The 22,525-nt window shown below is 44.5% G+C and overlaps 2 protein-coding genes across 5 annotated transcripts in view; one reads left to right on the forward strand and one right to left on the reverse strand.

The window, feature by feature from the left end:
• LOC140359423 (WD repeat, SAM and U-box domain-containing protein 1-like) overlaps nt 1–548 on the forward strand; it is a 28,094-nt gene extending 27,546 nt beyond the window's left edge. Inside the window, exons 10-11 of the mRNA XM_072444349.1 lie at nt 135–269; nt 343–548. Coding sequence (XP_072300450.1) covers nt 135–269; nt 343–494 — 287 coding nt within the window. The 3' untranslated portion in view covers nt 495–548. The remainder of the gene's footprint in view (nt 1–134; nt 270–342) is intronic.
• Nucleotides 549–2,643: 2,095 nt separating this feature from the next.
• Nucleotides 2,644–22,525, reverse strand: part of tanc1b (tetratricopeptide repeat, ankyrin repeat and coiled-coil containing 1b) — a 117,868-nt gene continuing 97,986 nt past the window's right edge. The window contains exons 17-26 of one of the 4 annotated variants that reach the window (XM_072444338.1): nt 16,782–16,860; nt 11,067–11,200; nt 9,463–9,586; nt 9,130–9,305; nt 8,923–9,055; nt 7,586–7,615; nt 7,389–7,480; nt 6,727–6,873; nt 4,908–5,008; nt 2,644–4,832 (exon numbers count right to left, since the gene is read on the reverse strand). In XM_072444338.1, coding sequence (XP_072300439.1) covers nt 3,413–4,832; nt 4,908–5,008; nt 6,727–6,873; nt 7,389–7,480; nt 7,586–7,615; nt 8,923–9,055; nt 9,130–9,305; nt 9,463–9,586; nt 11,067–11,200; nt 16,782–16,860 — 2,436 coding nt within the window. In that variant the 3' untranslated portion in view covers nt 2,644–3,412. Of the gene's footprint in view, nt 4,833–4,903; nt 5,009–6,726; nt 6,874–7,388; nt 7,481–7,572; nt 7,616–8,922; nt 9,056–9,129; nt 9,306–9,462; nt 9,587–11,066; nt 11,201–16,781; nt 16,861–22,525 lie in introns of those variants that run through there. The other 3 variants (XM_072444339.1, XM_072444340.1, XM_072444341.1) reach the window with 3 other exon arrangements.

The following is a 22,525-nucleotide window of genomic DNA, read 5'->3' on the forward strand; positions in this document are numbered from 1 at the left end:
TAAACGAGGCCCATGAAAAATAACTTTTCTCAGTGGGTTTTCCCTGTATAAATAAATGAATGAAATTAATCCCTACACATCACCCGTAATCCTGTGGCTTATTCCACCACTGAACACTTTTCTTGTTCTCCCAGAGTCTGTAGGTCTGCGTGGTCGTCTCCTGAGAAAACTGGAGTCCCTGAAGGCAGCACAGAGCGGCTCCGAAGCCCCAGACGAGTTCCTCTGCCCCATCACCAGAGAGCTGATGAGGGAGCCGGTCATCGCTGCAGGTCAGTCACACCGGCTAAACACACTCAGTCCAAGTGTAAAGTCATTTTTTACACCATGTGACTTTCTCCACAGATGGATTTTCTTATGAACGAGAGTCCATCGAGAGCTGGATCAGAGGAAAGACCAGGACCAGCCCCATGACCAACCTGCCCCTCCAGACCACCCTGCTCACCCCCAACAGATCGCTCAAGATGGCCATAGCACGCTGGAAGTCCAGTCAGTAGCTCCTCTTCAATATTAATGTGCTGTCATTGTATATTCTAGGATATATAACAAACCAACAAACCCAAAGCTATATATATTTTAGTTTCAGTGTGAATGTGAATAGAAGGAATTTCAGATAAACTCCCTTTTAAAGGAGACAGACTTTTTTCAGATACTTAATGTTGAACTAGAACATCATTATTTTACATTTTGTTCATCGTTAAACTCATTGATCTAAAACGGCTTAATAATAGAAACAGGTCTATTGACTTCCTGTTCAAAACTGCAGGACATTTTAGAACCAGACGTGTGTCACTCAGAGTCTGAATCTTTCAAATAATTGTAACTGTTGTGAAGTCCTGTTGTCCTTGGAGCTCGGATCTTCCAAGTTACAACCACTTTGATTAGAAAACCCTTCACACTCAGAAATCCTACTCGGAAACTCTGTTAGAAACTCAATGGCTTCACTGCCTTTGGTGATAGATAAACACAGCTTCATTTGCCCTGTCAATCTGCTGTCTGTGAATCTGCCTCTGAGCTGCTTTGTAAATGCAGTGATGCTTATGATGCCCCAAAAAATGGGTCAGTTTGCCGTAACCTGACCGACTTGATAAAAAAATTGCAGACTGTAAAAAGAATTTCAGCAACTTTGTCACAGTCTTATATCTCGCCGACTCACCAACCGTTTTGAATAATTTTCTATCACTGGAACGGTGGCTGCCCACAAGTCCAAAGGTTCAATAGTCTGAAACTGAGTTCGCACAGCGAGCTCTCCTTGCGGCTTGTGCTCCAGTTAGGGACCGTCTCTAAAGTACGTAATGTGTTTAAATGTTAAAAATGTGTTATCTTAAAAAATATCAAACATATTCAATAAAAAAAAAGTTAAGTGATACTTAAAGACTCAAACTACTATTATAACTTAGTGTTGACCATCTAGGTTGGCTGACTTGAGAGCTATTGAAATCAATAAAATATTCTTAAAAAATCTACAAAGGGTTACATTTTTCAACCCAAAAGGACTGTGGCACCTAGGATTAGCTACTTGGATTCATGCACAATGTTTTTTTTTTTTTTGTTGTATAAATGTTATTTTTTAAGATTCCCTTGGTGCTCACCAAGCAGCACTTCAGCACGCAGCTCCCCTGTGCTAGCGAGGACTAGTGAACCGTTGGACTCGTGGGGGGGTAACCCGTGGATGAGATTAATCGCTATTCTGTGACGCTGAGTGCCAACCGATCGTCCAAGAATTCCAACGAAGCAGAGTTGAACCCATAAATTCTGGTCGCAACGGGATTTGACAGGTGCATGAAATATGCAGACTTTGTCTCGCATGATGACCAAGATGTCAACAAGATACGACAGAGGAGAGTGATGATGCAAGCTGCACAATTTAAGACGTATTATTCCGTCCTTTAGATTTTAAAACAAAGTTCTATTCTTACATACAGCCATGCAGTGTATTTTGTTTTAGCGTGCCTTCTGAAGAGATCTTCTCAAGCACATCTCCAGAATGTGTGTTCCGCGGATGAAAAATTGACAAAAAATAAAATCATTTGTTTTATATCCAAAAATAGTTTATTGGCTGGACTTATTCATTTTTTGTTTTGTACATTTACGAGAGCATCTCTCCTGATGAATGATATTAACTTAATTTCATAGGCAAATTATCATTAAATAGGTGGATTTTTTTCTGCCTTCAAAGTAAAAAAAAAAAAGACCTACCCACTTGAAAAATGTTGGTAGGGTTACAGCAAACATGCAATTAATTTGGGGCAGCCTAATGATGCTAATGTCCACACGGAGATAATGTAAACAAAAGTAATTCTTAATTGTTTAAAAAAACTGGAAATGTAATAATGTCCGGTCAAGAAATGAACGTAATCGGATCAGAATTTTTGCTGATTTGAGCACTTTCCTTTTCAAACTTGACGGTAAAACAGAAACTCTAAGACCACCTCACTCTGAGGTCCAGGGGGTGGTGAAAACAGCACTCGAGCCTCAGCTGCAGGACACGATGAACTTAAACATGCAGGAATCGATCCAAATACAAATGAGGAAAAAGGTGAAACGCTCATGAAAGTAATCTAAGTATAAGAATAGCAATAATCCCATTAGTTTTGGTACGAACTCCTAATGGCAGCTAAAGGTGAAGATATAATTCAACAACAGTGTTTCTTAGTGGGTCTTTATTTCTCCCATGGAGGTGGCTATGGCATAATCTTATCAGTATGTGATCACAGCTAATAAAGCTCACAATACTGAAACATGGCAACAATTGCAATGAATATACAGTATCATAAAATAGAGCTGATGGCGCTGTGCCCCGAACCTTTACTTTTTTACAGACTTTTTACTAATATAAACTGCAATTGTAGCATGCGCATAAACATACTCATAAAATGTCTTAGCTGTGCAAAAATAACTATATAAAATATATTGCTTTAACATTGAACCAAGCCAAAGGCGCTGTAAATAAATTAAACTAGACAGCAACAACAAGAAGCAGGTACATAAAGGATTTGGATCCATGTTAATGCTGATTTATAGAATGTACAAACATATTTAACAAATGTACTTTTACATTAATATATTTTCAACAACATTGTGCATGAAACTCAAATACACCAGAACGTGTCAATACATTTAACATAGACCTTCACGGAAATAAAGAAAGTACATATTTATAATATACACAACATAAGGATCTGTAACATCCTTAATACACAGGAATGCCCACTCTGCTCTGCTCTCAGCACCAGAACACAGAACAAAGTCTGTTTGACGTGGATAAAGTGCCTCTATGCCTCTGGAGCACACACTCCTTCAGTGCAGCGCCTCCAGAACCTCTCAACACGTGGAACAGAACAGGACAAACGCACCATCCACTGGAACTACATGAAAACATCCAGAACATGTGTGTCTGGCCTGAACATCACATCTACACATTGGACTCGATGAAGGATCGCTTTGGTTTGATAGAAGCTACGTGGAGGGCGGAGTTGTCCCGGACCAGGCCCGGTTTGGGCTTGTCCATGTAGGCGTGCGGCAGAGCCACTGGAGGCTTGGACTCTTTGTAACAGTTGGCAACAGAGCAGAACTTGTCTGTGAAGTCGTGTGTGCCATTCTGAATGCTGCTCATGGCCATGTGCGTCTTGTGCTGGTCCTGGTAAGTGCAGAGCGTTTTGGCGTAGGGCTCACAGTCATTGGCTGCCATGCTGTGGCAGAGCATGTCGGAGGAGCTGATTGGCTGGAGAGGGTTGATCCAGCTGTGGGCCTGGTGGTTCTGGCTGTGTGGAGCGGGCACACTGAGCTGCTGCTGGAAACGGGCCGTTTTATCAATGACGCCCATGAAGGGGCGGGGCTTGTAGTCTGCGCTGGGGCCCTGGCTGTGCTTGCTCTTGTCTGGGACCTTGTTGCGGACATCGGGCCCCAGTTTGCCGCTGTCGGACAGGCTGCTGCTGGAGGCCAGGCTGCTGGTGGAGCTAGACACTCTCATGCTGCCGGCTCCTGTGCTGTCCCGCACAAGCTCACTGTGGTTGCCCTGGGTGACGGGGCCGGAGCAGGCCAGGCCATCCAAAGAGGAGGAGGACGGAGCACAGAGTCTGTCCTGCACCAGGGGCTTAGAGCTGCTGCAGAAAGAAGTGTCCCTGAGCAGAGCTTTGTCACAGCTGTAACCCACAGCGGCTGCTGCCATCACCATGCGGTTTTCATACACAGGCTCCTCAGGAGAGGGCCCCAGGGGGCTGATGTCGATGCCCGGGCCTGGCTTCAGGGCACAGGATAAGTGTCTGCTGGGCAGAGGGCTTGAGGGGGCATACTGACCCTTGCTCTGCTTGGAGCTCATGTGCTGGTTGGTCTTGACTATCTGTGCCTGTTTGGTGGACTGTAGGACCAGTGCCTGCTGCTGAGCCACAGCCTCCCTGTGCTCCCGGGGAGCCCTGGGAGGGGGCCTGTGTCCAGGGGGTGAGCAGGGCTCTGGGGGGAGCGCTCTGCTCTTACTGGAGCAGGGCTGCTCAGAGGAGAAGGCCCGGCTGAAGGAGTAACTGTTGTGAGACCAGCTGCAGGCCTCAGACGCCCTGCTGTGCTCCTCCTCGTCCTCATCCTCCTCCTCCAGGACGTCCCTCTGGTCCAGGCTGCGGGGGAAGCAGTGCTCTGGGGGCTCGTCCTGCCCCTCGTCCTGCTCTTTGTCACTCTCGTGTCCCGGAGTGTGATAAGGGGCAGCGGTGGCTCCTTTTGGCTGAGTGCGCTGCATTTGTTTGCACTCCTCCTCCACTCGCGCCAGCAGCCGCCGGATCTCTCTGTTGTTGGGGCAGAGTTTGGCAGCTTCGTGCAGGTCGGCCAGCGCCGCAGTGAACTGCCTGTTTGGTGAGAGAAGACTCATCTGTTAAAACTGCCACAGACTCACTACAAATACTGTACACTGAGTACTTTACCTGCTGCTCCGCTTGGCTCGGGCCCGGGCATAGTACGCCTCATAGGACTTGGGCTTCAGCTCTAATGCCTTTGTGGCAAATTCTTCAGCCATTCCAAAGTCCTGCAAGAGAAACACAGTATTCACACTGCAAACAAAGAGGAGCCACATTCTTCATTTACAGATAGTTAAACTCTTTGGATTTTCTGCCTAAATCCCACAGGGAAACAGGCTGGAAAAACAGGGACAGAAAGTGTTTGACAGGATTTGGTTGGTGTGCCCAGTCTCCACGCCTCGTCGCTGCCATCTGAACACTAACACATGCTCAAACCAGTCACATGCTGTCCATCCAATACTTCTTACAAAACCACTTTAGCTCAGTTAATTGCAAACCTATCAAATAGAGGCGACAGAATGCCTATATCAACACGACACTGATGTATACATTAGGGGTGCACGATATATCGGCCCAGTATCGGTATTAACGGATATTCACGCCATTGAATATAATCGGTTTCAGTCCGAAAGCACCGATATCAGTCCGCCATGTAACGCCTTCAGAAAAAGGAAGAAAACAACAGCTATATTCTAACAGAACAGACTGTAAACATTAATCCAGTATTCTGTGTCAAAGTAACAGACTTTTAAAAGCTCGAGAAAGGTTTTGGACTAAACTTATTAAATCTAAGCGCCTGAGACTGAGGACTTTTCTCAATACTCAAGAACACAAGAACGTAGTTGTGGACTTTGGGAGAATTGGAGCATGCGTGCTTGAAGCTAATGTGTGGCTAGTAACCACAACTCAGCTCTTCTTCTATTGTTTCCGGCAGGTTGTATGCTACGAGTTGCTATGCTGATGCTGCCCTCCATCGTTATTAATGGAGCCGTCAGATTCTTGAACACAAGCCAGAGACAAAAAGTGAGAACGGCTTTTCAACTTGCTTTGCATACGAGAAAAACATGGACTTTTATGAATAAACATTTACTCCGAGGTCAGCGAGCTCCTTCTCAGCTGCATTTGCTCCATGACAACAGAACATGATTGACAGGATTCCCACACTCGCTCAGCTCAGGATGTTTACCATCTCTAAACAGACAATGTGCAGGACAGCAGCGCCCGAGCCTCAGCCCTGTGTATTATGCCCTGTTTGAGGAGTATAATACAAATACAATAACTACTTTTCATTCAATATTAAGGTAGATATTTGTTTTTTTAACTCAAGGGCTGAGACCACAAAGGGGGCGTGTCCAGAACAGCATCCGGTGACTTAACCGTTCTCAGGTCTGATAAGCTCTTTGATTTGTTTCACAAGCACGAGCAGAGACAGTGTCTGAGGAGGAGAGACTGTCGCTGCGGTTACAGGAGGAGGCGGAGCAACACGATAAGTAAAGAGAGACACTTTAGTCTGAGAAATAATCTAAATAAAACAGGAAATTCACACAATTGAAAAGTGTGACGGCTGAATAACCTGGCTATATCCAAACAGTGCTACATGCCCTAACAAACTGTGTTCTAACTGCTTCTACACATTTGGAAATATGTGATTAGCTAGTAAAAGTGTTTAAAATAACCATAACATTTAGAGAATATTGGTAAGAGCATTTCCCATAACATCAGTATCAGTATTGGGCCAACATCTCCATATCGGATCATGTGTAATATGATAGATGCTTGTTGTGAAGGAAATTCAATTGGTCAGAATGGTCAGATGAAGACGGACTTTAAAAACACGCAGGAGCTCTCTGTGGGTTTTCATTGCCGACTGTTGAGGTTTAGAGAGTCAACCTGGAAAAGGTCATTGTCCTACATGGTCTGATTTAATGAGTTTTGAAAGCCTTACATTTGTCTTCCTGCGACACCGGGACAGATTGAGGTACAGCGACACCCTCAGGTCCTTGAAGGCCTTCAGCTCCTCTCCGTATCCTTCACGAGGAAACTTGCGCAGGGCGTACTGGTACCTCTGAGCCGCCTCTTTCATCTTCCCTTTCTGGAGGACACACAGTGAGGCGGAGGGTAGAAGCGGGACAATGTCAGCAGCAAATCTCTCACTCATCCATCACACAGCTGTGCACCAATAACCGGTTTGTCCCCTCAACACTGCCAATGTCACAAGCATCAGACCCACTCCATTCAAAATGTATTGAAAAAGAAATACAGAATAAAAACAAAGTGAGAAAAACACAAGCAAGGCGGGGTGAACCACGTGAGTGTTTATCAGCATTATCAAGTGTAAAAATAGTTTGTGTGTCTTTCTGTATTTTTAATCTGATAAGGCAGGAATAATTAAGCATAAGTTATGTTGAAAAGCTCAGTTTGAGCCCAGATGCTGTTTTCAGTGTCTCCTCGTGGTCATTGGCCGATGGGCTCAGTGTGTGAGGAAGTGTCAGTAAACATGGCCCCGGAGCACGACCAGAATCAGACTTTAAACATGTTTGAATGACTGTGACTGGAGTCTAGTGACTGAAAATGATACGATGATGTATTTCTGTGTGTGCGCTGTACCTTGTAAAGCATGTTTCCTTCCTCCATCAGCTTCTGCAGAAGAATGATGAGGATATCAGGTTTGGACGTGGCCATGGCCCAGGCAGCGTTACCTTTAAAAAGACAAGACACCACCACATTTAGATTAGCATTGAGTGAATTACAGCCTTTTGTATTCCCATGATGCTGGTACAAGTCAAGTTACCTAAAGATTGTACCTGATCGATCATAAGGCGAAGTTCTGTAGCCTTTTTTTTAAAGCGAAAGCAGTTCGGAAAAAGTGGGAAAAGAAGTGGTTAAGAAATGTGGATGTCATGCAGCGAGTCGTCGGATATAGTGAGAGGAAAATGAGTCTGGGAGTGTAGTCAGTGACAGCGTACAATTATACCCAATTTCCAGTCTGCTGCAAATGGCCTTTTTATTTTCAGCAAGAAATTTATGAGACTGGTAACGGCTGAAAGGCAATTTCAAGGCCTTGCTCATTACCAGTGGTGAATTTCAGCAGACAGGAGAGTGCGGCGCAGATAAGCGGAGGAGCCGGAGTGTCTTAGAGGTGATAAGTGACTTGCTTAAATTACACATGCAACAGCCGAACGTGCAGCAACGGAAACAGGCTTTTTCCAGAACATTCCACACAATTAGTCAGCTTATTCTTAGCGTGAGATACAGGGCCAGGCAGCGCTGCACAGGCAAAACAACGCAGCATTCACACAGACGTTCACAAGCCTTTTCAGGAGAGGTTGGATTTGAAATGTTCGAACCAAGTCCACACAAACACGGGCCACACTCCAGCAGACATGTTTACTCCAGAGCTGAACTCTTAAATACTTCCTATTTGTACTTTATTTTAGCACTGTTTTGAACAAATGCTATTGAGTTATAGTTAAATTTAGAAAATTGCATATTTAAAGTAATTAGCTGAAGCTCAAGTAAAAGTACCACGTAATAAAAAGGATCTACTTAAGGTAAAAGTATTGACGCAGCCATTTTAAAACAATTTAGTTAAGAGAACCAGTCAAATGTGATCTTCAATAAAAGCAACTATATCTATATCAATATCTAATCGTTTAAAAATGTTTTGCCCAAAACATTTAGGCTGGATGTGACCATGAATAAAATGATATCCCTTTGGGCTTTGGTCTCGAGCCCTAAACAAAGATATTATAAATACTTTTCAGTCCAGTTTAAAAATGTAGTGGAGTGATACCTGCTCTCAAATTTAGTCAAATAAAAGTACAAAGTATCCACTGTAAACTTAAGTACAGCACGGATACTTTAATAACAGGATGTGCTGAGTTAATTCAGTCTGATTGGATAACTGGCTTGAGAATCCAAATGTAAATAAAACAATTAAATTATGTATTGTAACACATTTAATACATTTCTGATTATTCATAAGAGCAGATTTAAGATAAATGTTTACAACTATTACCTTTAAGTGATCGTTTATTTTGAGTCGCTTCAACTACAAATTAACAAAATAATTATGGTCCACAAAGTTCATGGTTCTTTGTACCCAATAAATGAAGATTGTCATTTTTTCCTCCCAACATACCCAGTTTGGCCCCTTTCTTCAGGAGCGTGACCACCACAGACGTGTTCCTACAGCCGATGGCCCGGTCCAGAGGCCTCATCCCGCTGTAGTCCACGTGCTCGATCACCGCTCCCCTCTCCACCAGGTACTGCACCTGTTTGAACAACATCATGGTCGTTACGGTCACAGAAGTGCATCTGGTCCAGTCGTGCTCTAAACTCCACGTACAATCTCTGCGTCTCCGTAGAAGGCGGCGAGGTCCAGGGGAGTGCGTCCGTTCTTGTCCGTGTGGTCGATGGCTGAACCCTTCTCCACTAAAAACTGCACCACGTTCTTATGTCCTTTCAGACACGCCCAGCTCAGGGGGGTCAGGCCCTCTTTGTCCATGGAGGTCAGGGATGCCCCTAGACATAAAAGAATACAGCCATACTTATTTATGTATTATCCTTTATTTAACCAGGTATAAAAACATTGAGATTGAAAGCTTTTTCATGCGACAAATCAGAGAAATGTGCTCTTCATCGGTGTGTTTAAGGTTGTAATACTAGTAGTAAAAGTTACCTTTTGAAAGCAGGAACTCGACAGTGTTGAGGTGGCCCTCGCAGGCGGCCACCATCAGAAGGGTCCTGCCCTGTTTGTCACTGATGTTTATGTCTGCTCCGTGCTCTAGCAGCAGCTCTGCAATCTGTGGAAACAGCAACAAACACATATTAAACCTAACTCCTGCTGTTACATGGACACTAAAGTACTGTATTTTACGGATTATGAATTCATAGTTTTGGCCGGGAAGTGACTTCTATGTGATATTATTTGTTATTTTCACACTGACGACCTCAAGAGGGCGCTCTAGGCGCTAAGCGACGCAGAAGAAGAATCTGCACTTCCTCTACCTCTGGAGTTTGTGGAGTTGTTTAGAAGTGACACAGAGGAAGAAGAATTCAATGGATTTAGTGATTTGGGGTAAAACTGATGCTTTGGTAAACTTGTTAGCATGTTCTTTATGCTATAGTTATCTGAATAACTGTTAATATGTTACGTTAACATACCAGACACTTACCACAGTTCTGTCTGTGCCTCATGTAGCTGAAGGTGTTAGCGTTAGCATACGTCATGTAGCTGAAGGTGTTAGCGTTAGCATACGTACACCTATTCACCATGTTCTCTAATCTGTTATTTTAAATTGCATTTCAATATTAAATGTCTGTTCTTGGCCTTGGATTTTATCAAATAAATTCCCCCAAAATATGCAATTTATATGTTTTTCTTCTCTATAATGCATGTTTTGGCTGGTGCGATTTATAATCTGGAAAATACAGTATTTAGGTCCTGCAATAGCCGACCAACATAAACATACCAGGAAGTGCGTTTGCTCCATGGCATGTGCAAAAACGTTTAGCATAATGTTCCTCTAATTTATTCATAATTAAGTCGTTTTCACGTTAAGGTAAATTATAGTTAATCTGGTCATTTCGCCGGGGCTCATTTGCATTTGAATAGTTAGAAAATGCAAATGTAGTTTTAAAACTTACAATTTATCTTATGATAGAATAAAATGTAACACTGATTATGAACTGCTATTAAGTTTATTGAGTTCAGATTATTGAGGTCCTGACCAGCAAAGGCCACACGCTGACAATACTTCATGCTTCTCACATTATGTACAGTCACCATGGTGTCATATTAGGGGTGTGGTCTCTGATTCAATAGGAAACAACGTTTTCCCTCTTTTCAGACATTTAATGGCATTATGTGCATTTCCAGCACAACTAATTCAAGTCAAGTCACAATTGAGTCTAACTGGAGTTTGTTTAACCCCAGAAAAGTAAAGGGATTCTTCTGAAGACGTTAAGATGATGCAGGCGGCGTGAGCATCGCGGAGACATTTATGAATATTTATACAAATTTGGGTCGTGGGATCACTTTATTCTTCTCAACGTCTGTGTGTATTTGGCACAATATAACTCAAGACTGCATTTGCTCTTCTACATTCAAATGAATGGATGGCCCTACAGACGTTATATAATCCTAACACACGGCTTTGACATCGGGACACTCATAACTGCCATTTAGTAAAAACACATTCTTACAGTGCAGACCTTTCCCGTGTCCATTCACATTTAACAGTTTAATCCCAGGTCATGAGATATAACGGTGTTTGCTCTGACCTGCCAGTGGCCCTGTCTGACGGCACAGAAGAGCGGCGAGACCCCTCTGCGGTTCACCTGCTGCACCACGCCCCCCTGCTCCAACAGGAACGTGCACACATCCATCTTCCCCCGGCCGGCTGCTGCCGTCAGCGCTGCAGAGACGATGGAAAACAGTTAGTGAAGAAATGTCCACTACAGCTGACCTCACTGCTCATATATTTCACATCTTATTATGCAATTGTGCGGGCGACCTTTGCACACACAAGCGTTGGTATTACACATGTTAAAGCTTGTTTTCAGTGGTGGAAGAAGTGCTCAATTTACACAAGCAAAAAATAAAGTAAATAACGTAGCATGAAAATGTTTTACCCATTTAAAAATATACTGTAAGAGTAAGAAAACACATTGAAATTAGCATAAGAACAAGCAACTTGGACATTTGATGACGTCACTGCCAAACATAAGACTACAAACTTTGCCAAACACCCATTTTTGATTGATTTCATGTTTGGATGTTTCACACAAAGATTAGCTGCTCCTAATCCTTCTTAATTCACTTAAAACGCTGGAATCATGATGGCTGAATACGGCTCGGTGCTGATTTCCTGGCACAGATGGGTCTCACTCCGGTTCCACTAAACAACATGCAGCCACAGATCTGCTAAAGAAGAAGAAAAAAGAGCTGGAGCCTCCTTATCTGAGTGACATCATCCATCTGGAGGAGGTGTGAGGGGAGCCAAGAAGCCGCACCCTCCATCTGCTCCCCACGTCATCCAACGCCCAACCACGCCTCAGTCTTACGTTCAAATATTAGAATAGAAGCTGTTCTTTGCTCTAAGGTCAGAGGTCACATGACTTCAATGACATTTTACTTCTCAGAATAGTTTTCAGATGCCGTCCTTTTAAATGAACAGCGCAACAGAACTCGTACTTGAGTAAAAGTTTTGTTCATTCATCGACAAGTGACATAACCTTTATGCTGATGATATTAAATGACTTTAACTTGAGGTAAAGTCGAACGCAAACCAGCGCTAAATGAGCTGACGTCACGTGACCACTCTGAAGAAGACTGGGAGCAGCCGAACGTGTCAGGCATGAAAAACAAGCAACAACTTTTAAATAAATGATCAAAGCACCACTTTGCGCTTCTACTCGAGTAATATTACTTTGATGTAACCTTCAGTACAGTTTTTGGCTCCTCTACCCCTTGTGATTGCACAGATATTTCAGCAAACCGCCATATTGGATGTGCGTAAAAAGGTGAGATTACACACGATGATTAAGTTAACGTTATTTGACTTGGATAACCAATTATAAACACAGCCCCTGATTTAGATGCAGCGACACTTATCTATTCATGAGGCCAAACTACATCACTTTTCTAGCAGTAACACACAAATAAGTACATATAGAACACTGTAGAATATATGGAAGTTTTAAAAAGGCCCCATTGAGAACTGCAGACTGCACAAACAATATAAACATGGATCGATTGTGTTGCGTCAAGCTGTTTCCCGACATCTATTTCCCCCAATTTTCTTAACTGCGGTAATAAGCTACAACTTCATCTGATTTTGCTTTAGAAAAATCATTTGACATTAGCCTCCAACATAATCCTCCGCCCTTACATCCCCAAAAGACATAAACAACTCAATAAGGAAGAATCCGCAGAATCAATTACAAAGGCACGACGGGCGATTTATATTCAAGCAACTCTCAGCCGAGCATTGATCCATCTTTATGAAAATGGGACGTTTTCAGGCCCCGGAGACGGAGCAGGTGTCACAGGAAGCGCTCCAACCCGCACAAAGAACACAAATTGTACATGCGTGAGTGACTTTCCCTCCTACTGTTTAAACTGCCTGAAAAGAGGGAAAATCAGTGAGGAGAACAGTTTTCTCCAGCTTTCCGGGGCAAAAGTTTTGAGAACATAAATGGATTTCGATATGCAAATGAGATGTGTTTACAAGGCAGACGCTCACGGTTGAGATTAAAACACAAAGTAGGGATAAATGTTTGGCGAAGCATGACTGGCCTAAGGATGAGACTGACGTTAGTGTGTTCAGTTAATAGAAGAGCACTTAAGATAAGCGCTCAGCTGGAGCCTGTGGAGCCTGAAACCACTGACGTCAATCAAACAGGAGCCACACACAGAACCTTCCATTGTGGGCGTAACCTTTCTGAAGAACACAATACTAAGAAATCAACTTATAATAGTATTAGAAAATGTGTAGTAATTGTTCGGCTCGTCTCCATGGATATGTTACTGTGTTACCAGGCTCTAGACAACTGGTCCTCAACCTTGGTCTAGAGCAGCGGCCTTTTGTCTAATTGGTCACCTCTCGTCACTATTGTGTTAAGTTGACTATGAGCTTGTAGGTTGTGATATTGAGAAATAAGATTTGAATCCATTTACACCTCTGTAAATAATAAAAGTGTTTGACTATTCCATGTCACATGCACAGGTGACTAAGGAACACGAAGGGCGGTCAAAGGTCAGAGAGTGGCTCACTGACCAGCGTCTGATGGTCACAACTGTCCTCTCTGCTGTGTGCTCTCTGTGTGTGGGTCAGTCCACTGTGCTCTGTGTGTGGGTCAGTCCCTGTCCACTGTGCTCTGTGTGTGGGTCAGTCCCTGTCCACTGTGCTCTGTGTGTGGGTCAGTCCCTGTCCACTGTGCTCTGTGTGTGGGTCAGTCCCTGTCCACTGTGCTCTGTGTGTGGGTCAGTCCCTGTCCACTGTGCTCTGTGTGTGGGTCAGTCCCTGTCCACTGTGCTCTGTGTGTGGGTCAGTCCCTGTCCACTGTGCTCTGTGTGTGGGTCAGTCCCTGTCCACTGTGCTCTGTGTGTGGGTCAGTCCCTGTCCACTGTGCTCTGTGTGTGGGTCAGTCCCTGTCCACTGTGCTCTGTGTGTGGGTCAGTCCCTGTCCACTGTGCTCTGTGTGTGGGTCAGTCCCTGTCCACTGTGCTCTGTGTGGGTCAGTTGTGCAGCCGGACACTCATTTAAAAGGGAAACCAGCACAAGGAGAATCCGAGAGGAAAGTTTCCCTGCATCAGCACAACTCTCTCTCCTCGAATAGACCTCATGTGAAACCCACACAGGGCAATAGAATTTATTCTTGGGAAAAACTGATAAGAGAACTCATAAACCTCAGAGAGAGAGAGAGGGAGAGAGAGAGTGTGTGTTTGTGGAGGGACTGGACTCTGTGCTGGTGACCCACAAACATATCCAGCGACCCGCGTTTGGGCTGTGACCCTACGATCTAGAACTCTCCAGGCACTCAATGACATCTCCATGGAAACAAGCATAATCCGCATAATTGCACTGGAAATGAAAACAGAAATACTTCCAACTCATTCCATTTAAATCAGTACATACAAAACTAGTCAAATCAAATCAAATCCATGAGCCGGACTATTTTCTACCGATAAAGTTTTTTCATTGTGGTGTAAAATCCAATGATTGAACATTAAACGCAAGGACAGGACAAGACACCTGACGCATTTTGTATTCTCATTCATCTGTGTGTGCCAGATTCAGAATTACAAAGCTATGTCAGATTTCACAGCTGCACATTGGCTGAAATATCTTTAAAAGCTGCAATTCAAAAGCTACAGTATCCTAAGAGTCACAGAGAACCTCCATTAAGACATTCTTACATTTGAAAAGTGTCCTTGAACCAGAGTCTTCATACTGTATATACACCAAATCCACTAAAACTAATAATATGTGCCTTTACTTTATCACTCAAGTGTTCTGAAAACCCAGCCAATACTTTTACCCGCCGTCCCCGGCACCACAGGGTCACAACACAGCAACAAAAAACAAACATAACTCAAATGTACAGTGGCCTCTGAGGGTCATAACTCTAGCTGACTCGCAGTGTTGTTTAGTCTCCATGGAATTATCCCTAATTTAGCTGAACATAGTGAGCTGTTCCTTGTTTATTAAATTGTATCTTAATTTTGTTAATAATACAATCAACGCAGGAGACACTGAGATATGATTATAACATGGCATCGAATGTAATACAAATATTTGGACTAATCTATACCGTAAGTTTAGCAAAGTCCAGTTGAGTATTTGTGTTCATGGTTTCTCTGTTTAGTCGCATTACAGAATATGCTTCTTCTGACATTCTGAATTTTAAATTGTGGTAAAACTGATGTGCTTTTCATGCCAAAGACAATCATAATTATGATTTTGGTTTGCCATTTCTGCAGAGGTTGCATGTCACTAAAAGCACAGTCAAATTTGTGGAAATTAACATTTGCATTTAATGGAACAAAATCTGCAGAAGCAACTATTTCTCTATTCTTGCCATGTGGGCAGAATGATCATCTTGTGATTTTTTTTATGATATATTTTGGGCTAATTATTCATCAAATACATCACTTTTTAAAATTAACCTTAATATTAGCCTTATATATTTTATCTATAACAATGCTGGCACTTTCTGGTCTTATTCTGTTTATTTTGATCCACACTGAATCTAAACTTATGCCCATCAACCAAATCCAAATCTAGTTGACAGTACTTTCCATTTGTCCATTTCAGCTGCTGTGACTCACTAGTGCCTCCGACTGCATTTGGATTACATCTTGAGGTTGAAGAGCTGGCGTTGAATTACAAACTACAACAATCACTCAACTCGACTGCACATGCCAAACGGACCACTCACTTTACAAAATGATGTCACTAAACAAACAATGTGAAAAAGCAGCGCCGGTTGGAAAAACGATTCAAACTAAAGCAAATGCACACGACCACAGTTTGTAATGCTTTTAACAGAACTAAGACAAACTTTAAAGGGACAAAACTGTGAGCGTTGAAATTAGTTCATCACAAACGCAACAATTGTGTTTTGTTCATGTTTGTTGAAGTATTAGCAATCATTTAATCTCTTATCTCCACCTCCTACTAAAGGAAGCACTGACCTCTTATACCTCTTATAAGACGGACCAGTGGATCGCAATCGATGTGTTGTCTAATAAAGCCTAAGGGCCAAAAAGTGTGTGCGTGTGTGTGTGTTCTGGGACGGCTCCTCCAGGGCAGCGGAGGAGAGAGATCACTAGAAACATTTGAAAAACTTAACAATAAATGTGAATAATCTCACAAAAATGCCTCGTAATAGGGCCTTGCGTGTCACGAAGCGCGTTCAATGTGACACACAAACATATTCTCAGTTTAATTGACGTGTCCAAACTCCACGGAGGCAGGGTCAGGTCATTTTGAACGGGGCGGTCAAGGTTCAGCTGAGGCCCGCCACTCACAAATGAACGCAGCAGAAACACTTTGAAATTCAAATGTTTTCGGTTTAGCTAAAGCTGCAGCATCAGATTTTCAAAGAGGAAGTGAGCGTCCACATCTACACACCAGTCCCTGCTTTATTTGAGTGCACGGCTTTAACACTTTTTCCAAACCCAAAGTGCAGTCAATCAGAGCTCTACGTCTGGCTCTTACAGGTTTATAAGAAATAATACTTTATTATTATTATTATTATTATTATGCCGACAGTGCGCAGCGGTTTCAAGTCGTCAGCGCTGCTTTTACAGAACATAAAATGAGCTCATTTACGAGCATACAATTGGGTTCCCGGCTTTAAACACACAATGATTGATTCAAAGAGACGTGGGCCCTAATGCCACTCCCGATAACGGCGCCGTAACCCACAATGCAGCAGGTGATGACAAAGGAGCCCGTGTGTAATGCAGAAAAATGGATGTGTACAAACCTGTCTCTCCCCACAGAGTGTCGTGGCTATCAATTTGCACCTCATGCTCGTTATTCAGCGCCAGCAAGCCCCTCACCACCTGCCAACGGCAAAACAGAGCTTAATGGAGGACTGCGTCGAGCTTAAGATATCAGAGAACAAGTAGAGGATGCAAATGTGCCAAACGAATGGCATTAGGCTGATTGAACGCCGTCGGCGATAATACTTATGACTTAATTAAAGAGCAGGCGAGATAGCTGCTGGAAGAGGGGGGTGGGTGGTCACTGGGGGTCTGATGAAAGCGTGTTTAAACTTAATACATAGGTTAGAACGCCAGTGGTGCAATGTTATACAACTGAAATATTGGAAACACTACACAAGCTGAATAAATGTGAGTTTTTAATAGCGTATTGACCATATAAATGTTGAAATATGGTGAAAGAATCTTTACAACTACAGTGTATTATTGAGGAAATTCAGAAGTCCTTTGTGAATTGTTTAACTTTAATCATGCTGCTGCTGTAGTTATAAAAGATGTGCTGCATGTGTTTTACAGCCTGTATAGTCCAGATCACGACTGCGTTCATCAAAAGTGATCTGATGTTGTTGAAATATACTGCTACAACAGGAAAACCATGACAATCATCACTTTACATTACTGTCGCATCATGAGGTTGTGCTGATAATGGGAGGAATTAGACCCGCAAGGATTTTGGTCGTTACTGAAATCAGGAATTAGAATAATGCTCCTTGCACTTTCAAAAGTTAAAGACACATTATGTAACTTTTCTGGTGAGGTTCTGGTCCATGAAAATAGACATCATTAATGCCATTCTGTGGACAGGCAGAGCTATAACCAGGAGGCAGAGGCAGAGATGTATTTGTGGCTTTGCTCTAGTTCTTTTAAGACAGAATTTCATGTTTTTGTTTGATAGAGAACAAATACACCTTTAAATCACTTTCACACATGACACAAACATTAGCTAACATTAGCCAGTTAACAATCTAGATCAGGAGTGTTCAAACTTGTTTTAATCAAGGGCCTTATTTTGAAACAAACTCGGAGCAAAGGGCCACAGCTTAAATGAGGCTTGGACATTGGGGGGCTGTAAAACGTCTCATGCTTGTTATTTAGGTTAAAATGACAGGGTTGTTCCACATTTGTAAAGTACTTTTGGTACTACTCAGCAGGAAGCCTGAAGGCCAACAGAAAGTGTTCTGAGGGCCGCATTTGCCCCTGGGCCATAGTTTGGACACTCCTGATCTAGATCTTCATGAAGTGTGTTGCTTGTGGAATGCAAGAAAACCAATCTTGCACCAATCTTTCTTAAAGAGAAGAGGACAGAAGCGGTGAAGGTGATGATTGTATCGTTCTACTACAGTATCTCTAGATCTAAAATCGGTCAGACATGTCCTGCTGCCCACGTCCCTCTGCTCTGTGAGCCGGCAGCTAAAGTTGGCCTGGTTCTGTAGTTCTCCAGCCCCGACTAATGAGGCAGCCAAAATAAACCTTGAGCTTGTGTTGCAGTGAGGCCGCTGAAGGCACCGCAGTGTAATCGATCATGTCTTCACCGGGGCCAGATGCTCCTCACTATGTACTTTGGCCCCTATGATTCAAATGTTGCATTATTTATTGATGTACTGAAAAACAAATATGATTACTATGATATAATATAACACTATGATATAATAGAACACTTCACTCCTTATTTAAGTTTATATTTGATTTTATTCTTAGGTTCTTCTACTCTGTCCTATGGTTAGGTGCACAATGCCCGGTATTCATTTGAATAGTAAATAAACTCGACTTTGCAAAACTGTGTTATTGTTTTTTCAGTCAAAGAGTACGACACCAAACTATACACTGTACAAACAAGGAGCAGGTCAACGTTATTTACTTTAAGGGAATGTACCAGATTTTCTTTTTCATGTAATTAGCAATATATTTGAACCACTGCAAAAAATATAGAATAACTATTTTTACGGTTTGAAGACAGAATTAATCAGGTTCAGCACTTTAAACTACAGACTGAGACTAAAGATTAAGACTAAAACTGAATAAAATGTTTGGTCAAACTAAACACTAACCGTGGCAGGAACTATTGACATAAAATGTGTTTTCCAGGAGCAAATTTAGAGCCAATTCTCAAACTAAAGGAGGAAGCAAAGTATCCAAAAAGAACCTCTGTTGATGTTCCCTGTGACTGGAGTGTTCAGACCTCATATAGATGTGTAGAACATGATGAGGCGTGTTACCTGTGTGTCCCATGCTGGAGGCCCCGATCACAGACATAGAACATGATGAGGCGTGTTACCTGTGTGTGTCCCATGCTGGAGGCCCCGATCACAGACATAGAACATGATGAGGCGTGTTACCTGTGTGTGTCCCATGCTGGAGGCCCCGATCACAGACATAGAACATGATGAGGCGTGTTACCTGTGTGTCCCATGCTGGAGGCCCCGATCACAGACATAGAACATGATGAGGGGTGTTACCTGTGTGTCCCATGCTGGAGGCCCCGATCACAGACATAGAACATGATGAGGCGTGTTACCTGTGTGTGTCCTATGCTGGAGGCCCCGATCACAGACATAGAACATGATGAGGGGTGTTACCTGTGTGTCCCATGCTGGAGGCCCCGATCACAGACATAGAACATGATGAGGGGTGTTACCCGTGTGTCCCATGCTGGAGGCCCCGATCACAGACATAGAACATGATGAGGCGTGTTACCTGTGTGTGTCCCATGCTGGAGGCCCCGATCACAGACATAGAACATGATGAGGGGTGTTACCTGTGTGTCCCATGCTGGAGGCCCCGATCACAGACATAGAACATGATGAGGGGTGTTACCTGTGTGTCCCATGCTGGAGGCCCCGATCACAGACATAGAACATGATGAGGGGTGTTACCCGTGTGTCCCATGCTGGAGGCCCCGATCACAGACATAGAACATGATGAGGCGTGTTACCTGTGTGTGTCCCATGCTGGAGGCCCCGATCACAGACATAGAACATGATGAGGGGTGTTACCTGTGTGTGTCCCATGCTGGAGGCCCCGATCACAGACATAGAACATGATGAGGGGTGTTACCTGTGTGTCCCATGCTGGAGGCCCCGATCACAGACATAGAACATGATGAGGGGTGTTACCCGTGTGTCCCATGCTGGAGGCCCCGATCACAGACATAGAACATGATGAGGCGTGTTACCTGTGTGTGTCCCATGCTGGAGGCCCCGATCACAGACATAGAACATGATGAGGCGTGTTACCTGTGTGTGTCCCATGCTGGAGGCCCCGATCACAGACATAGAACATGATGAGGGGTGTTACCTGTGTGTCCCATGCTGGAGGCCCCGATCACAGACATAGAACATGATGAGGCGTGTTACCTGTGTGTGTCCCATGCTGGAGGCCCCGATCACAGACATAGAACATGATGAGGGGTGTTACCTGTGTGTCCCATGCTGGAGGCCCCGATCACAGACATAGAACATGATGAGGGGTGTTACCTGTGTGTCCCATGCTGGAGGCCCCGATCACAGACATAGAACATGATGAGGCGTGTTACCTGTGTGTCCCATGCTGGAGGCCCCGATCACAGACATAGAACATGATGAGGGGTGTTACCTGTGTGTCCCATGCTGGAGGCCCCGATCACAGACATAGAACATGATGAGGGGTGTTACCTGTGTGTCCCATGCTGGAGGCCCCGATCACAGACATAGAACATGATGAGGCGTGTTACCTGTGTGTGTCCCATGCTGGAGGCCCCGATCACAGACATAGAACATGATGAGGGGTGTTACCTGTGTGTCCCATGCTGGAGGCCCCGATCACAGACATAGAACATGATGAGGCGTGTTACCTGTGTGTGTCCCATGCTGGAGGCCCCGATCACAGACATAGAACATGATGAGGGGTGTTACCTGTGTGTCCCATGCTGGAGGCCCCGATCACAGACATAGAACATGATGAGGGGTGTTACCTGTGTGTGTCCCATGCTGGAGGCCCCGATCACAGACATAGAACATGATGAGGCGTGTTACCTGTGTGTGTCCCATGCTGGAGGCCCCGATCACAGACATAGAACATGATGAGGCGTGTTACCTGTGTGTGTCCCATGCTGGAGGCCCCGATCACAGACATAGAACATGATGAGGGGTGTTACCTGTGTGTCCCATGCTGGAGGCCCCGATCACAGCCATAGAACATGATGAGGCGTGTTACCTGTGTGTGTCCCATGCTGGAGGCCCCGATCACAGACATAGAACATGATGAGGGGTGTTACCTGTGTGTCCCATGCTGGAGGCCCCGATCACAGACATAGAACATGATGAGGCGTGTTACCTGTGTGTGTCCCATGCTGGAGGCCCCGATCACAGACATAGAACATGATGAGGGGTGTTACCTGTGTGTCCCATGCTGGAGGCCCCGATCACAGACATAGAACATGATGAGGGGTGTTACCTGTGTGTCCCATGCTGGAGGCCCCGATCACAGACATAGAACATGATGAGGGGTGTTACCTGTGTGTCCCATGCTGGAGGCCCCGATCACAGACATAGAACATGATGAGGGGTGTTACCCGTGTGTCCCATGCTGGAGGCCCCGATCACAGACATAGAACATGATGAGGCGTGTTACCTGTGTGTGTCCCATGCTGGAGGCCCCGATCACAGACATAGAACATGATGAGGGGTGTTACCTGTGTGTGTCCCATGCTGGAGGCCCCGATCACAGACATAGAACATGATGAGGGGTGTTACCTGTGTGTGTCCCATGCTGGAGGCCCCGATCACAGACATAGAACATGATGAGGGGTGTTACCTGTGTGTCCCATGCTGGAGGCCCCGATCACAGACATAGAACATGATGAGGGGTGTTACCTGTGTGTCCCATGCTGGAGGCCCCGATCACAGACATAGAACATGATGAGGGGTGTTACCTGTGTGTGTCCCATGCTGGAGGCCCCGATCACAGACATAGAACATGATGAGGCGTGTTACCTGTGTGTGTCCCATGCTGGAGGCCCCGATCACAGACATAGAACATGATGAGGGGTGTTACCTGTGTGTCCCATGCTGGAGGCCCCGACCACAGACATAGAACATGATGAGGCGTGTTACCTGTGTGTGTCCCATGCTGGAGGCCCCGATCACAGACATAGAACATGATGAGGCGTGTTACCTGTGTGTGTCCCATGCTGGAGGCCCCGATCACAGACATAGAACATGATGAGGGGTGTTACCTGTGTGTCCCATGCTGGAGGCCCCGATCACAGACATAGAACATGATGAGGGGTGTTACCTGTGTGTCCCATGCTGGAGGCCCCGATCACAGACATAGAACATGATGAGGCGTGTTACCTGTGTGTCCCATGCTGGAGGCCCCGATCACAGACATAGAACATGATGAGGGGTGTTACCTGTGTGTCCCATGCTGGAGGCCCCGATCACAGACATAGAACATGATGAGGGGTGTTACCTGTGTGTCCCATGCTGGAGGCCCCGATCACAGCCATAGAACATGATGAGGCGTGTTACCTGTGTGTGTCCCATGCTGGAGGCCCCGATCACAGACATAGAACATGATGAGGGGTGTTACCTGTGTGTGTCCCATGCTGGAGGCCCCGATCACAGACATAGAACATGATGAGGCGTGTTACCTGTGTGTCCCATGCTGGAGGCCCCGATCACAGACATAGAACATGATGAGGCGTGTTACCTGTGTGTGTCCCATGCTGGAGGCCCCGATCACAGAC

This window comes from Eucyclogobius newberryi, unplaced genomic scaffold, assembly GCF_026437365.1.
Source record: "Eucyclogobius newberryi isolate DKJ021-1_F unplaced genomic scaffold, fEucNew1.0.hap1 SCAF_14, whole genome shotgun sequence".
In the NCBI taxonomy this organism is placed as follows: domain Eukaryota; kingdom Metazoa; phylum Chordata; class Actinopteri; order Gobiiformes; family Gobiidae; genus Eucyclogobius; species Eucyclogobius newberryi.